Source organism: Castanea sativa, chromosome 12 (genome assembly GCF_040712315.1).
Source record: "Castanea sativa cultivar Marrone di Chiusa Pesio chromosome 12, ASM4071231v1".
NCBI classification, from domain to species: domain Eukaryota; kingdom Viridiplantae; phylum Streptophyta; class Magnoliopsida; order Fagales; family Fagaceae; genus Castanea; species Castanea sativa.
In genome coordinates, this window is record NC_134024.1 from 18,312,717 (window position 1) to 18,330,889 (window position 18,173).

Sequence of the window (18,173 nt, forward strand, 5' to 3'; positions counted from 1 at the left end):
GTTGTGAAGATGTCAACAATTAGACTGGTACTGGGAATAGTGGCTGCAGAAAATTTACATCTTGAGCAATTAGATGTGAAGACAGCATTCCTTCATGGTGACTTGGAGGAAGACATTTACATGATTCAGCCAGAAGGGTTCATTGTTCAGGGACAAGAGAATCTAGTCTGTAAATTAAGAAAGAGCTTGTATGGCCTAAAACAAGCTCCTAGACAGTGGTACAAGAAGTTTGACAGTTTTATGCATAGAATTGGGTTCAAGAGATGTGAAGCTGATCATTGTTGTTATGTTAAATTTTTTGACAATTCTTGCATCGTTTTACTATTGTATGTGGATGATATGCTCATTGTAGGGTCTAGCATTGAGGAGATTAATAATCTGAAGAAGCAATTGTCAAAACAGTTTGCAATGAAGGATTTGGGAACTACAAAGCAAATCCTTGGTATGAGAATCATTAGAGACAAGGCTAATGGTACATTGAAGCTTTCGTAGTCAGAGTATGTGAAGAAAGTTCTCAGCAGATTTAACATGAATGAAGCTAAACTAGTGAGCACACCCTTGGGTAGTCATTTCAAACTAAGCAAAGAACAGTCACCGAAGACAAAAGAAGAGAGGGACTATATGAGCAAGGTGCCCTATGCCTCAACTATTGCCAACTTGATGTATGCTATGGTGTGTACAAGGCCAGACATTGCACATGCAGTGGAAGTTGTGAGTAAATTCATACTCAAATTGTTAACAAAGAAAGTGTTTCATCAAGGAGGAAAAGGTGACAATTAGTTGATGTAAATAAGAATTAATTTTCTAATAGAAAGTATAGCATATAAAGATCACCCAATCTATGACATCATATTTTCTTCAGAAAATCATATAAACACACACACACACACATACCAAAATAGCCCCTCAAAGGTCAACCCTCATAGTGTGGAAGTAGCAATTGAAGTACGAAAGCATCAAAGCTTTGAATAGATTTAAGAATATATATATATATATATATATATATATATATATATATATATATATATATATATATATTTAAATGATATAATTGCAATTGTTATATGAGTGTTCTAAAAAAATCTCCTACAACATGAACATGTTAGGGAAGGTAAGAGTAAGAGTAAGACCTAACCCTAACTCTGTGAGATGTGATCAATAAAACCATAAGCAAAGGAAATATCGGGCACACATACAAGCACACCAAATTTAAGTAGTTCATCCAGAAGTAGAGTTACATCCATAGAGTTGTTGCAGTTTCATTATAACAGCTACACACACATAACCCTCTCTAGCTAGAACCTAGGAAGCATGGACATGAACATGGTTACGGATACAACACAACAACACGAGCATTTTCTAAAATATTATAACATGACATGGTAGGTACGATAATGGTATGACACAGGTATGTCACTCCAAATTAAGTGTCCTTACTTCCTAAGCCTAGAAATACATTTTAAATGTGTAAAATAACCATAGTGCATCTAGGGCTTCTAATGTACTCTTAAATGCTCATAATACCCCAAGTAGTTCTACAAACGCCAACTTGCAATGTCAAACAATTAATGAATAGGATTTTAAGATCTCCACAGTAGAGTTATCATAAAAACTATAGCAGATCCTATAATCCGTACTGGAACCATGAGAAATTGTATATTAATAAACTATCAAACATAAAAATGAGATTTAATGTTTCATTAAATGAGCACCAACAAACAGATTGCTAAGGTTACCATAGGCAGCTACAATGGGGATCGGCATAGTAGTGGAAAATATAAAGGAGCGACCCCTTGATTGTATGAGTTGCTTCCAACTTTTGCAGTTCATATATCATTCAGAAAATAGCATACCAAGTCAGACATATTTTCACATACAAGAAACAATTCATTCAAGGAACTCATTATATAAACTATAAAGGCTAGCTCTAAAAAATAAGAAAAATGGTTTGTTATGCTATGTCCAATACAATGAAAATTATTATATCCCCTAGAGTTGTCTTGATGAGCCCTACTTCTATTGATCTATTTTTATTCTTTTGGGTCAGTACCACAAAGGAAGAATGCAGTACACTAGAACAATTACCTGCATGCTATAAATATCCACCAATGTAGTCTGTGGCCTTACTTAAATTGCCAGTGCATATGTCAACATCTCCTTCACAAACTAATGTTCCATGAGCCTGAAAAGAACTCTCAACAACAATAACTCTGTAATGTTCAAAGCATACACATGCATCAAGGTAGGTATACAAGAAGAAGCCATTTTTCCCTAGTGCCATACTCGTATTAAACCAAGGTGCAAGTTGGAAGTTAAAAAAGATAAATTTGATTATCTGAAAATTGCTCAAGTCCATTATCTCTATGCCTTAGATGTCAAATAAATATCATAGACTTTACATTTGAGGGTAAACTTCAATTCAAAGAGAGTACCATGTGGACAAGACAGGCTCCAGTGAACTTTTTTTGATTTCATAAGAATCAATATACAAAAGTGACTTACATCATCAACAATGAACAAAAATAGATCCTTCTTGCGAAGCTTTGCAATTTCAACCATTGGCGCAAAGTCCCCATCCATACTAAACAAATTGCAATAAAGTACATATTGAAATCATCCATCAAAGAAAGCTAACAATGCACATGCACATACATACATATGTTTGAAACATTGGCTTCAGAAAAATGAAGTCACAAGAAATTTAGAAGATAAACATAAATTATGTTAAGGTGCAGGCGCATTGAAATATAATTCAATGACTAAATGCTAGAGGTTGTTATTCCATGTGACTGAAAATGAAATAGGAGACATGCGCCTCTACAAATAAAGGAGCCAGCATGTATCTATATACAAATAGAGGTCGTGTGTCTATTCAGTAGCTGTAATAACAGTCAATTAAAAAAAAGAAGGGTAGTATGGCATGGTGTGTGTAAGAGAGAAAAAAATAAATAAGGAAAGCTTTTCTTTTAGCCAAGAGGCACACATAGAGTAATAAAAAATTAGGGTTTTCTCTAGGAGATGATTTTTGGGTACTATGACCATGGAGAGTTGTAGTATTCATAGTAAACTCTCATTATGGCTTTGGTGTCACTAAGTTTGGAATTGGTCCCCTATTTTCCCCTTATGTCTTCGGATCTTCTAACTCTCCCAAAGAAAGAACGTGGGTTAGGTCGAAGGAAGTGGGTGATTGGAATAAGCAAATAATGGTGAGAAATATAGCATAAGATTTAAACCTATTTACTCAGGGGTCAAAGTTTCTGGGTTGTGTTTATTCCTAGGATTGCTCTTGGGCTTTTAAAAAACTGCTGCAGGTGAGGGTTACTATAACACAATTGTTGGAGTCCAGAATGGGTGGTGAAAAATCTGTTTTCCTTTTGCATAATCGACAGCCTCCCAAGGGACCTTTGTACCCTACTTTTGGTCATAGAGCTATTTATGAAGCTGGAAGTAACATAGAGGCCATTATCTTCTATCATGCTTAATGATTATTGGTTTTGGTTCTCGACTGGATCAAATAATATGTTTCTCTTTCAAAGTCAAGTGCCTTCAAGTTCACGGTACAATGGATAAATTCTTATGGACAACTACGTCAAATGGGGTATTTATTTGTGATTCTGCTTAGGAGGAGCTTAGAGCTAAAGGACAGATATTTGAAAAGTGGATATTGGTCTGGCTTTCATGTCACATTCCTAGACATGCTTTACCAGTTGATTAAATATTTGAGATTGAATTGCTACAAGGAAAGACAGGCTAAGTGGGGCTTCAATGGAGATCTACTGTGTCAGTTCTGCAAGAGTAGAAATGAGTCTAAAGAGCACCATTTTTTATTGCCCTTCCCTAGAAGTATTTTTCAGCCATTCCTAGAAGGCACTTGTATGACAAAAGGCTAGGATGCTGGGAAGTTGAAGTTCAGTAAGCTTCAAATAAGCTTTGTTGAAGTCAAAAGAAGAGAATATGAAATTGATTTAGAGAGTGTAAATGAGATGAGAGTGGAACACGAGAATTACATAGTTCAGCCTGACAGTCTATGTCCACGAAGAAAGCCCTTAGCCGCTAAATCTTTATTATTAACTATTAAGCATTGTATGTTACAAAGAGCTGTAGTAGGGTATATATAAGGGAGGTTAGCCCTACATGGGCTTACAATATATCCTCTTGGGCCATTACACATAAACTCATATCTATATCTTTAACAAGATTCATGGTGTTAATTTCAAAGCATCATTGCCAGGCTACTCTATATAATATTTGGAGAGAAAGGGATGATAAAATTCATTGTGGAAAATGCATAAGTGAAGAGAATTTTCTGAAAGTTATCATTAATGATGTCAAGAATAGATTGCAGTAAGAAGAAGATAAATAAAACTACTAAGAACAAATTGTTCTCGCTAATTTTGGGTTTTAACTCTACTTTGTTTTCGGGTTGCTATGTTTTGTCATAATAGTCCTTGTTGGTGTTCTAGTTGTTTCAGATTAGCCACTTGTTTCTATTTGTTTGTGCTATAACTCTTTTACTATGGATTTGGGAAAAAAATTGTTGATTATGATTCTCAATCCAATCCAAGATAGAAGTTTCTTAAATTCCTGTTTGAAAAATTAATAAATCAATAAAATAGAAGAAAATTAAGAATTTCATAGAAAGTATTAAAACCATTAACTGTGCTTTCCTAGATCTCATTTTTGTTTTGTTTTCAACCACATGGAGCTTATAAAACATGAAACCAAGCGTAACACTTATTATAACATGACTAACCTGTCAGTTACAACAACTTTCCTCTTCAATTTGCATTTCAATTTGTCAAAACCAAAAATGCATTGCAATACTTAATATATATGCCTAACAGTAAGGAGACTGAAAGTATAGGACATGTGGAAACATACAATAGTGCATTAAGGTGAAACATGTCACAATGTCGATAAACGAACACTTCCACACTTTGTTGCCGCTCAGCAAGATAAATACCATCTATTATTGATGCATGATTTTGTGCATCAGAAAATATGGCAATCCTTTCTTCCTTTGAAGGTTTTCTGCCCATGGCCAAAAGAGAGGCAATACTTCCTATTGTTACCACAATGCCATATTGGTTGCAAACCCTGTTGGACAGCGAAGGCAATCCTATGAAATAAATTTTAAACAAGAATGAATTAGTTTTCTGTTGAAATAGTCAGAAGGTCATACATGAATTATAAATTTTGATCAAAAGAATGCAACCTAAAGTACTAAACCTCCAAGGAAACACTAAGGTCAACCACATGATTAATCTCTGTGGTTTCAACCAACCATATTACATATTGCAATTCCATACATAATCGTCATCAATGGAACCAGATCAACATGAATGTAGAATTCCAACACTCTAGTTGAAATTCTTTCACACCTCATGACAACGTTTTAAGAATTCCTTAAATACTTTTGGGTTCTATTTATGTGGTCAATTCCGTTTATATAAGAACAAACACAAATAAAGAAAAAAAATAAAGGCGTAAATGCACTTTTGGTCCCTACATTTTGGGGTCATTTCTATTTTGGTCCCTACATTTTCTTTTTACCACTTTTAATCCATAAACCAATTAACGCGTGACATTTAAGTCCTTACCGTCACCTAACTAACAGAAAATGCTGACGTGACTAACGGCACAGTAAAATAATAATTAAAAAATCTATTTTGGTATTAAAAAATTTCCACGTCAACATATAAATTAATTTTAAATTAAATAAAAAAATTAAAAACAAAAAATTGAATATGAACATCATCAACAACAAACTAGAATCAAGAACATGAACATCAAACCCAGAATCAAAAACATAAACACCAAAGAACAACACCACAACAAATAAAAACAAACCTCTAAAATTCCACACCTAAAATGCACAACACCACAAACAACAATTCACAAACCCAAACTTCAGGAACAAAATTTAGCAATGAAAACAAACCCAGAATCAAGAACATGATATCGATGTCTAGAATCAAAACCATCAAAGCGTCGTGTAAGTCCAAAATCTTGAATAGCTTCTCCGGCGATCGGCGGCTGATGCTGATCGCTTCGAAGAGATTGAACAGCTGAATCGCCGGACCTTTCACGGTCTCGACGAAGCACGCATCGTCGATATCGGCTCGCAAAGCTTCTTCTCGCTCGCAAACAAAACCCTAACGCAAACCTTTGCGGCCCACAAGTAATCGGCGGCGATCATCCTCTCCGCGATGCACCGCTGATCGTATATCGCATCAGACAGCACCAAATCGATCTTGCGGATATTGCTAGTAGATCGGTAACTCGATCTACTACTACTGGCACCATCAGCGACTGAATCTCCACCTTCTCCTTCGCCTTCCTTGCACTTCTCCCACTGCTAAGCGAGCTTCAAGCTCAAATTCAAGTTCAAATTCAAACCCTGGTTGTGCTCGCCGCCCTCGTCCTCGTGATCGTTGAGAGTAGCGGGTGGGGGTTGCTTTCTCAGATTTGGGAATTTAGGTTTTTTTGGGGTTGTTTATTTGTTTTCATTGCTAAATTTTGTTCCTAAAGTTTGGGTTTGTGAATTGTTGTTTATGGTGTTGTGCATTTTGGGTGTGGAATTTTAGAGGTTTGTTTTTATTTGTTGTGGTGTTGTTCTTTGGTGTTCATATTCTTGATTCTGGGTTTGATGTTCATGTTCTTGATTTTGGGTTTGTTGTTGTTGATGTTCATATTCAATTTTTTGTTTTTAATTTTTTTTATTTAATTTAAAATTAATTTATATGCTGATGTGGCAATTTTTTAATACTAAAATAAATTTTTTTAATTATTATTTTACTATACCGTTAGCCACGTCAGCATTTTCTGTTAGTTGGGTGATGGTAAGGACTTAAATGTCACGCGTTAATTGGTTTAGGAACTAAAAGTGGTAAAAATAAAATGTAGGGACCAAAATAGAAATGACCCCAAAATGTAGGGATCAAAGGTGCATTTATGCCAAAAACAAAACGCATTAACAGCTAAAGGCATTATTGTAATACACCTTTTACCTCTTTCTTCTGTAGATTTGCCAAACTTGATTCTAGTTGCCTATGGTAATTAGTATAGTTGCAAATTAGAGCAGTACCCCTTGGGACCATTCCATGTTCTTGGGCTGCCTGGTTTACAATAATGTTCATAATTGCTTAGGAGTGTGTTTAGGAAAAAGGAAAATTTTCATTTCAAAATAAAACTATGAATGTGGCAAAAGTGTACTTTGATAAAGTTAATATCAATAAGCACACCTTCACAGCAGCCCTTTTAATTGTTGGATGAGAGGTCGAGCCCAAATAATTTCACAAAACAAAGTAGCCGCGTTTCAAAAACGCGGCTATAGACCCCGAAAACGCGGCTATAACCTATAGCCGCATTTTCTATGGCCGCGTTTACAACCCAGGCCTAAGCGGCGCAGCAATAGACCCTGCGGGTCTGTAGCCGCGTTTTTATAACCGCGGCTATAGCTCAAGCCTGAAGCCGCGTTTTTTAAAAACGCGGCTATAGACCCCATTGAGCCGCGGTTATTAACGCGGTTATAGGCTGCGGACTATAGCCGCGTTTATGAAAAACGCGGCTATAGCCCTCTGTCAGCTGAGAAGCCTATAACATCTTCAAAAGTAGCTTGTCAAACCAAATGTTCTTATGCACAGAAGATTTAGCTAGCTACTAGAAACCACCAGTGGAGGGAGGATCTAATCCAAGGATGACTTGAGGGGTTTAGCAACAAATTTCTATGAAAGACTTCAATGAATGAAATTTAATAAGCATCATTAGCTGACTCCAAAGATGGTACTTTAATATAATTTGTTTGCACAGATAATACCAGAATTTGTTACAGACTTGTAATCTAATCCTTTCATAAAATGCAGCAAACTCCACCAAAAGGAAATTCATACCCCACATCCACTTTGTGGTTGATGTATCATAATACGTGCATTTGGCATTGCATAGCGCATTCCCTTTTCTCCACCAGCAAGAAGAAGTGCGCCTTGGCTTACTGCTACTCCAAAACATACCGTGCCAACCTTGGGCTTAATCTGAAAACATTAGTCAATAAATGCTTCCAAAGTAAGAAATTGAAGACCTTTTTTAAAAAAATATTCAAAAAGAAAAAAAAGAAAGAAAGATGGATGTTTACAAAGTATAATGCACACAAGTGGAAGATGGAGTACATGCCTTTACAAGTACCCATATAACATCTAACGCTAATTGTATAATCTACTGATGACTAGGAAAAAAAGCAGGTCTCAATGTGCTTGTTTCTCCCGAGAACACAGAAGACAAACAGCTAAGCCTAACAGGATCATATTAGTAGAAGGGAAGGAAGACTGTCAAGTAACTTTTTACAGATTACATGCAGATGATATTTGCAGTTAATCTATACACTACAGATATCATGACCTCTTTTAGCACTCTGAAAAATATCCAAATAGAGTTACAAACACAGAAACATTATCAACCCAATCAGATGTCCCCCAAAATCTTTGCAAATGTCCCATTATAAATAAGTAAAATTAAAATAAAGTACAGTAAAAATAAGCCAGAGAGTGAGAGACAGAGACAACATATCTTTTTGTTTCCTTAGTAATCTTCTTTCTTTAGTTTTCCTTTCCAAATGTTCATTTTACTCCGTTCAAGTTCATTTATGTTTAGTTAGTAAAATGGTTAAGCCTTTCTGGAATAAACAGGCACGACACTAATATCTATTTGGCATCTTAGTTACCTTCATGCTCCTCTAATTATATATCCTTGTTCTATTTGGTTCTCCTCCTATTCATCCTGTTCTTTTCCTTTCCAATTCGTTTATTGTGGAGAAGAAAATGGCCAGGCCACCTAATGGCAAGTACTAGCATCACATTCAGATCTATTCTATATCTAAGCTGTCTTAATAAATGGATCCTGATACATTTATATAGGATCACTGATTTAATAATTTTTAGTCACTGATGACTGCTCATTACTTGTTCCATTTGGGATTTATTGAGAAAAAAATAAAATAAAATAAACCATGTGATTGATTTGTACTTATCAATTTTAGATTGGAGATAATGGCTTTTTTAAGGCTTATAGTCACAATCATTTCATATAAGGAGACACTCAGATATTGTGTTTTTTGTTTATTGGTATGTGAAACACACAGTCAATATGATCTGAGCCCACAAACATCACCTTCCACCCACTCTTGTGGGCTAAGGAGTGCCATTTGAGCCAGAACACATTGGGTCATTGGCCAGAGGCACTCATATATAATATTTAAATTTAGTCAATATTTGTTCTCACCTTTTAAATTCAATATTAATACCAGAGTGGAAAGATAAAGTAACTAATATACAAAGGCAGCAAGAATTAATTAAGAAAAGAAGAGCAAAGAAATCATCAAAAAATGATTTAAATCTTACCCAAGACATGCAATCATATATTGCCAGCACAGAGTACGTACTTCCACCAGGGCAGTTCAAATACACCTGAGAGGGTACAGGACTATGTCATAAACTGTAAAGAATTATCTTTATCTTAGAATTTTGATCTCACAGCCCCAACACATTGATTCTGAAATTGAAAAAACAAAATAACACTGTCAACACATAGCCACACCAAAATATATGCATCCTCATCAATAGTTGCCAGAGTCACAAGCTACGATATGACTCGCTGAGCCACCTGTGAGTTGACTGGCTGCCCAATGAAGATTATGCGATTCCTGAATAACACCGATGAGAGATCCAAAGGCCCTCCTGGAGTCATCACAGCTGGCATTACAGGTGGATTCCCCTTTCTGGCTTCTATTGCATCATAACTGTACATCAAAAACAGTTTAAGTAGCTAATTATTCCATTAAATGGTTTTTTTTTTTAAAGAAAATTATTCCATGAATTGATTAAATCAGAGAAGCAGAAAACATAGAACCAGATCAAACATCTATAACTATAATTGGGATCTTTCAGGAAGCCGAAGTATAACACAGGTATATGTAACCTGTTTCCTAATGAATTTGTGAAGATAAATAAACACAAATGTGGCCCAGCTGCAATGCTTTTTCCTCAAACCAATTCCTACCTGTCCTTGTCAATTTTTAAAAACTTCTAATTTTCTATCATATGGATAATGGATGTAATATAATCATGGAACTGCAAAAAAGAAAAAAGAAAACCTCTAAGTGCAATACTCTCCAAAGGAAGTGATCACTCAAAAAGCCATATACAGTCACTACAATAAATGATTATAGACAACACCAGCACATAACACACACACACACACACACACAAATAGAAGGGGAGGAAAAGGAGTACACTAAGTACTTTAAGCGAAAAAGGGCACAAGCAGTTCACCTTGTACTGGTACCAGGAAAATCCTTCTCTTCATGCTTACTAGGTAACCAACAAGTTTTACTGGATAAGCCTGTACACAACAATTACCTTACATATTACAAATCATGGGAATCATTAATTAAGAAATCATATGGAATTGGCTCAGACAAAGCCATACTTTTCAATCAAATTAGGGGCATTGAACTCAAATAAACTGGTCAAAAGTACAACTAAACTCAAAAAGACAACTGGGTCATCCCCAAATCTAGTTTTAGCATTATTAATTAAGGTAATTAAGAAATCAGATGGAATTGGCTCAGACGCAGACAAAATTTCCAATCAAATTAGGGGCATTGAACTCAAATAAACTGTTCCTAAGTTCAAATAAGCTGAAAAAAACAACTGGGTCATCCCCAATTCTAGTTTTAGCATGATTAATTAAGGTAATTAAGAAATCAGATGGAATTGGCTCAGACCAAGACAAAATTTTCAATCAAATTAGGGGCATTGAACTCAAATAAACTGTTCCTAAGTACAACTAAACTCAAAAAGACAACTGGGTCATCCCCAAATCTAGTTTTAGCTTGACCTTTGCTACTTAAAATGCAGAAAATTCTTTGACTTTCCTACAATAATCTCAAACAGTAATTTAAAACTCGTGGAATTTAAAGTAGAAAATGAAAAAAAAAAAAAAAAAGAATATTACCAATTGTTAAAGAATCAGAGTATGGACCTGGCAAGGCAGAGACTATCGACCTCGTTGAGTTTCTGTAAAATTTTTAACGAAAATGCAATTCCAGAATTGATAAACAGCAAGTAAAAAATTAGAGTTTGAGGTGAATAAAATTATAAAAATTAACATCAACATATATGAATATATATACCTGCGAGAAAACAAAGGAATGGACGAGGTTCTGCTACGAGAAGCGATTGAGAAGCTTAAAGGCACAGAGATAGCTGAAGCTACCATTTTGCACCCAGAGAGGCAGAGGCTTTACCTAGTGATAATAATAATAATTATGAAAATGTTGCCAAGGTCAAATCCTATTATCTATGACAAAAATTCCTCAACTAGTTCTTTTGAAAGAAAATAAAAAATTAAAAGAATTATGATCAAATTATCAATATACAAGTAAAAGAGGAACAAGATTGTCATATCAAAAGAATTATGATCAAATTATTTATTTTACGGTTAATATTTTATCTTTTAAATCTAATCGTATAAAGATTGTCATGTCATTTAAAACTTCAAACAACATTATGGTTAACACACTTTTAAATTTAGTCCAAATTATCAAGTGGAAAGAAGTGAAGTTTGAAGGGAAACTAAACACGTTGAAAAAAAAAAAAAGAACTCCATGATAACAAAAATTAAAAATAACAGATAAGTATAACACGGAAGTAATGGAATATTTGATCTAAAGTCAATTTTCGTTGGAAATTGCTTCAATAGGTACCTATGTGAGTTATGATGCTAAGTGCTTGACTTTCTACGATCATTGAATCACTTGTACTAGTAAATAGCTAATCACGCTACATAGAGGCATCATCAAGAAGTGGTAATGAAGCATCATTCCAAAACAATGATGCGGATGAAAAAGTTAGCGTCTGCGACTTCAGCGTTTTTTTTTTTTTTTTTTCCTTCTGCTGCACGCGTTTCATAGGGGACAAGGCTACTGTTCATGTACTGTACATGAACAGTAGCCGATTTTGTTGACTTTCAGCACATTTGTGGGTCCCGTGTACTGTTCATGGGACCCACAAACTTCACTTTACAGATTTTTTTTATTAAAAATGGGTCCCACGGTACTATTCACACATTTAAAAATTATTTTGCTACAGTGTTTTCAGTTTTCAGTTTTCAGCAATAAGCTCTATCCAAACTTTAGACTAAAATGTCATTGCCCTAATCTATACTTGCTAAAGATACCAATATAGGAATAGGATTCCAATTAGCAATAAAGGTATTTCACAACTAATAATGACATGGAAAGCCAAATACTTTTTTTTTTAAATAGGAAAGCTCAAATATAGATTGACCTAGTGGTAAGTAATAAGTAACAACTATAACAAAATATTGTGGGTTTGAGTGATAGTCCCTCACCCTTCCCCCATTATCTGAAAGTAGAAGTGGTAAATTGGAATATGGCCATGAGGCCAAGCAACGTTGACAAACAAAAGATGGTGGGTGAACATGGCAATCAAAAACTAGTATTACCTCATCCATGACTGTCAGAAATCTTAGAAAGTCACTAAAGAATACGAAGACTGCCTATCATGGCTTTAAAACTACCCTTAACACACAATATCAGACACACACACACATGCTATCTCTCTCTCTCTCTCTCTCTCTCTCTCTCTCTCTCTCTCTCTCTCTCAAAATGAATAAATCACAGAGCAAATATGACTTAGTGTTGTCCTAGAAATTTATAAATGTGTGAACCTCATTATTTACATAAAATATTTTCAATTAAATTGTAAGCTTATTAACATTTTCATGTGTCCAACATATAACAAAGTATAGAAAGGATGTTCTGTTTCAATGTTCATAATCTAGTTGTGGCACCTCACTAATGGCAGAATTACAACATAGGAGATAAGCATTTCGCTTTTTTTGAGGAAACCAACCTGTAAAGTGAAATTTCACTCAATAATAAGATTTTTCACCCTCCTTATTCAAGCTATATATCTATCAGTGAGAAAAACTAGATATGATTTATTCAAAAACTAGCCTAACAATATATCCCACCCTTAACTATTTAGTATTTAACTCAGTTCCTAATAATAAAAATACAATCTTAAAAAAAATGATAAAAAGAGATAGACCCCGAAGCATATAACATTCCACCTTGTTGTGAAACAAGAATTATTTTTTGCAGGTTAAAAATCATGTATTTGATGACCCAAATCAAAGCATGATCAAAATGTTAAACACTCACTATAAAAAAATTAACTGCTTCCCTTATAATCACAATCCAAGCAAGAAGAACATATATGTTGTGTTTAGATTCAGTTCCGTGTTCATAATCATAACATTAAAAAGTTAAAAAAAATTTGCTTCAATTGATTAATCAATAACTGAAATCAACATAAACTCTTTTTGGTTTTGGGTAAAAAAAGAAAAAGAGAGTCGTTAAAGGATAGAAGGGAACCAACCTTGGAGACGCATTCCAACTCGGCGAACTTGAAAGCGAGGCCAATCGACGGCGGAGATTGAAAGACGAGGGAGGCCGTTGGATGGGTTGGGTTTGGAAGAGGAGGAGTCGGTGAGGCCGAAGAAGAGCTTCGAAATGAGAGAGAGTTTGGGTTTGGGCAGGTGAGTGAGAGAGAGCAGGAAGGAGTCGATGGAGGCTAGGAGATGATTTAGGGTTTTTTTTTTTTTTTTTTATTTGATTAAACGCAGCTTCAACATTTAGGAGCTGCGTTTAATGAAACGCAGCTTCAACATGTCTGGAGCTGCGTTTCTTAAACGCGGCTAAAATCCTACCAGTCAAACGCAGCCTCAACACCAAAGAACGCGGCTTCAGTGCGGGTCTATAGCCGCGTTTAGAAAACGCGGCTATACGTGTTTCCTGGAGCTGCGTTTTTCATAAACGCAGTTCAAAACCCCTGTCTGTAGCTGCGTTTTACAAAAACGCGGCTAAAAAACACGGCCCAAAAGCGCGTTTTTTGTAGTATAGCTTTTTGAACTGCTGAAGATGGGCTCCTTCTTCATTATCATTTACCTTATCGCTTGAGAATGCCTCCTCTCCTGCAATGATTGGTGTTAGTATGAAATTGTGAATGATAAGAAGCTACATTTTAGTTATATTCAAGGTTCAACAATGCCTTAGTACCAAGGTGGTCCCTAGAGTCCTGAGTAAAGAATAGAAATAGTAGTGGGGTAGAAATATACAGATCTTCTAGCTAGAACATCTTTCATGCACAATAGACACCATAAGAATACTTGGTGACAACGACAGATATGACACATTTGGTTATGGAAAAAATTTTAAAAACAGGTTCATCTCTATTCTGCATAATAATTGATTTAATCTCAAATATTCTTGTTCACCATATTCTTCAATGTCTTTTCCCCCAAAATTCACTCAAAACATTCTTGTCATTTATCATGCATCATTTACCAGCCAATATAACCATCCACACACCCTAAGAGCATTAGATATCCTTACAGTCATTCCATGATTGCCATATCTCACCTGCCACCCTAGACAAAACATAAATGCAATTGACAAAATTAAGGAACATTTCCTTAAAAGTTGTACCTTAAACTCTTCAATTAAATTCAACTACATGGCTGCATGGACCCATTTATGTTATAAATAATAATTAAATATTATTCAACTACATGTAAGACTATACAGAGAAGGCCTAATTATAGGCAAATTTTAAAAGAGAGGAGTAATTATTTAGTACTCCCAAGGTTTCATTATTTAGTATTCATTTCTCTTACATAAATTGTGGGTCATACTAATTAAATCATTGTGGGTATGCATGTGAGAGGAGGGAATACCATAGGGTACAAATTTTTTTTTCATAAGTGTAGTGCCTATAAATATATATGGGCATGTCAAGTTTTGCTTTTGGAGGAGTTAAAAAGTGCTTCAAGGGGTTCAAGCTCTTTTGGCTGAAATTGCCAAACAGTTTGCAATTTTGCTTAAGAGCTTTAAGGCAGTCCTGAAACTGAAAACAAATTTAAGGCTAAAGCTGAGCTTTTAGTTAAAAGCTCTATAGTTCATCGTTCATACTTTATAAATCCATTAACTTTAAAGTACTATTTGCATTAATTTACCAGACTGAAAATGCTAAATAGCTTTTAAGATAAAACTCTATATTGGATTTACAACCAAATGAGTGCTCTAACACACACACACACACACACACACACACATATATATATATCCATAACAACACGGTCTTGGTTTTACAATGACACAGTAAGACATTTATAAACATAGCTAGTAAAAAAATCACCTCTGCATAAAAGAAAACAATTTGATTAAGTTCATAGTACGAATAATCTGAGCACATTTAAATTTCAAACATTACTCCCCAACATTACAAAAACAAAACTCATGCAAATAACAACAGGAATTGGAGTGAAAATTTAAGAAGCGTGCGTACTAGTACTAGGAAGGAAATGAATCAATCTCTGAAATGCTACTTCTGCAACTTGAACCTACACTGCGCACCGATCCCATGGCTCTATTTCGTTAAACACTTGGAAGCTGGCTTTTCCTTGTTGGAATAATGAGGAGCTTTGAGTTGTTTCATGATTTTCAATGGGAAATTGTTGTTGGTCATTGGGGTTGGAAAGATGTATGGTTCTTATAGGCAGTAGATGTTTCCAAGTTTCAAGCTTTGCAAGTGCCTCTTCGACCAAGTTGTCCCACGAGCTCATTGGTCTCCATTAGTGTATTGTGCATATACATACAGAGAGAGAGGTTGTTAGAGACTTGTAGCAATTCAACATTTGTAACATCTTTAATGACATTTGCTAATTGCTATAGCAATTGGTTAACGATAACTTTCACGTAAACCATCACTTTTTTCATTTTCTTTTTTCCATTTACAATTGCACATGTCAAGTTGTGACTAGAGATGTTGGTTTATTATACAAGAGAGAGAAAAAAAAAATGGATAAGTTTTAAAAAAACCAACATCTCTTCTCAAAAAAAAAAAAAATCTAATACACATCAAATAGAGGTGAACCCCAAAAGCACATGACTAACAATTGGAAAGAAATTAATTCCGGAAAACCCATTCAATTCTTTCTTTGCTTTCATGGCTTCTTCTATAAGTGGATTTGTAGATCTCTTCGATTGTGCCATTCTTAAGGTTTTTCATCATAATTCAACTTTAATCAAAATAAAAAATCCAAATATCACAATCAACCCAATAACCCAAATATCTAAATCAAAGACAAAATGCTATACTCACAGGCATAAAAGGAGTTCATCATATTATCAAACATGGGAATTTAGTTTTAAGAGAAAGTGTAAAGATACAAGAAAATTAATATAAACATCACCATCGTGCATTAAAGTGTCTACAGAAAGCAACTCTTAAATATTAGCCGACGTACTAATACCAATCAATGTTTGTTGTTAAAATAAATCCACACACGTTAGGACTCCTAATGTGAGTCTCTTTCATTTTTCTTTTTAATCCTAACACGAGTGAAATAACGTGCATTATGTATTAAAAAAAATAAGTATAATGATGTGACAAATTTTGAAAATGTCAACAAAAAGTCAAAAGTTTCGGTTATAATAATAATAATAATAATAATAATAATAATAATAATAATTTAGGTTTCCTTTAAGTATAGTGGTTGTGTGGCACCAAATAACTAAATTTAATTTTTTTTTTAAAGAAATTTAATAAATTTTCTGCAATTTGGTGCTATAAAATCTAAAGAATTAAATTGAATAAATCAAATTAAAAAATATAAACATAAAATGCTGATGTAGAAAATTGTGGAGAGGTCAACCAAAAATCAAAGGCTTTGATTTTACCTATGCATTTACTCTGAGCAACTCCATGGATACAACATTACAAAGTGGTCTCATGAAGTCCCGTACCCTCTTTGCAAAATCTTCAATTTGCTGTGTGTGTTTTCTTTGTGAAAATTTGAGTGAGTATGAAGGGTTTTGACCTTGGTAGGGATTTATATTTGTTGAAATTTTTGTTATAGAATTTTAGTTGAAGTAAAATTTTCAAGCTCTTGAAACATATATCTAATAATGGTACTAATACCAATCAATGTTTGCTGTTAAAATAAATTCACACACGTTAGGACTCCTAATGTGAGTCTCTTTCATTTTTCTTTTTAATCCTAATGCGAGTGAAATAAAGTGCATTATGTAGTTTAAAAAAAAAGTTAAATAATTTAAAAATGATAATAATAATGATGTGGTAAACTTTGAAGATGTCAACAAAAAGTCAAAAATTTCGGTTATATATATATATAGAGAGAGAGAGAGAGAGATAATAATAATTTAGGTTTCCTTTAAGTATAGTGGTTGTGTGGTACCAAATAACTAAATTTAATTTAATTTTTTAAAAAGAAATTTAATAAATTTTCTGCAATTTGATGCTATAAAATCTAAAGAATTAAATTGAATAATTCAAATTAAAAAAATATAAACATAAAATGCTAATGTGAAAAATTGTGGAGAGGTCAACCAAAAGTCAAAGGCTTCAGTTTTACCTATGCATTTACTCTGAGCAACTCCATGAATACAACGTTACAAAGTGGTCTCATGAAGTCCCGTACCCTCTTTGCAAAATCTTCAATTTGCTGTGTGTTTTCTTTGTGAAATTTGAGTGAGTATGAAGGGTTTCAACCTTGGCAAGGATTTATATTTGTTGAAATTTTTGTTATAGAATTTTAGTTGAAGTAGAATTTTCAAGCTCTTGAAACATATATCAAATAATGGTGATATGAACAATTGTGGAAGCTCCAAAGGCTTCGTTTTATATATATAACTAGTTACTAACCCGTACTATGCGTGGGAACTTACTTATTTGTGAGGTAGACTAAAATAATTTTATTAAATCTTAAATTGATTAAGAAATTACATCATTACATGATTTGCTCTTGTATAATTTCAATTTGCAATTTCAAATACTACAAAAAAATAACTCAAAAATTCAAATATTAAAACTTCTGAAAAACCAAAAAATATTAAAGAAAAATTATCAACGTTTGAGTTTGAGTTTAAGTTGGATTTGTTAAAGAGATAAAGTTTCACTTCTTGTTTTAAAAAAATGATGAGTTTGAGTTTAAGTTTAAGTTGGACTTATCAAAGAAATAGAGTTTCACTCTTTGCTAAGTTTGGACTAAACAAAAATAATTTTGTTTTA

General features: G+C 34.1%; 1 protein-coding gene and 1 pseudogene across 2 annotated transcripts; both read right to left on the minus strand.

The window, feature by feature from the left end:
- Positions 1–2,092: 2,092 nt before the first annotated feature.
- Positions 2,093–15,705, minus strand: LOC142620290 (8-amino-7-oxononanoate synthase-like; annotated as a pseudogene).
- Positions 7,876–13,665, minus strand: LOC142621203 (ATP-dependent Clp protease proteolytic subunit 6, chloroplastic-like). Of its 2 annotated transcripts, none has more exons than XM_075794521.1 (7): positions 13,461–13,665; positions 11,189–11,302; positions 11,011–11,072; positions 10,326–10,395; positions 9,658–9,793; positions 9,396–9,461; positions 7,876–8,033 (listed from the first exon to the last, which is right to left on the minus strand). In XM_075794521.1, the coding sequence occupies exons 2-7, from the start codon at positions 11,272–11,274 to the stop codon at positions 7,887–7,889; spliced, it is 567 nt and encodes a 188-aa protein (XP_075650636.1). In that variant the 5' UTR covers positions 11,275–11,302; positions 13,461–13,665; the 3' UTR covers positions 7,876–7,886. The 2 variants fall into 2 exon arrangements, with proteins under 2 accessions (XP_075650636.1, XP_075650637.1); XM_075794522.1 differs by having other exon boundaries at positions 11,038–11,072; positions 13,461–13,660.
- Positions 15,706–18,173: the final 2,468 nt, after the last annotated feature.

Bases quoted from the DNA above. Each gene is read 5' to 3' on its own strand.
- LOC142621203 (XM_075794521.1), bottom strand. From the start codon at position 11,274: ATGGTAGCTTCAGCTATCTCTGTGCCTTTAAGCTTCTCAATCGCTTCT. The intron at 11,073-11,188 runs GTATATATATTC...AAAATTTTACAG, and splicing joins ATTCCTTTGTTTTCTCGCAG to AAACTCAACGAGGTCGATAG. The intron at 8,034-9,395 runs GTAAGATTTAAA...TAATGTTTTCAG, and splicing joins TATATGATTGCATGTCTTGG to ATTAAGCCCAAGGTTGGCAC.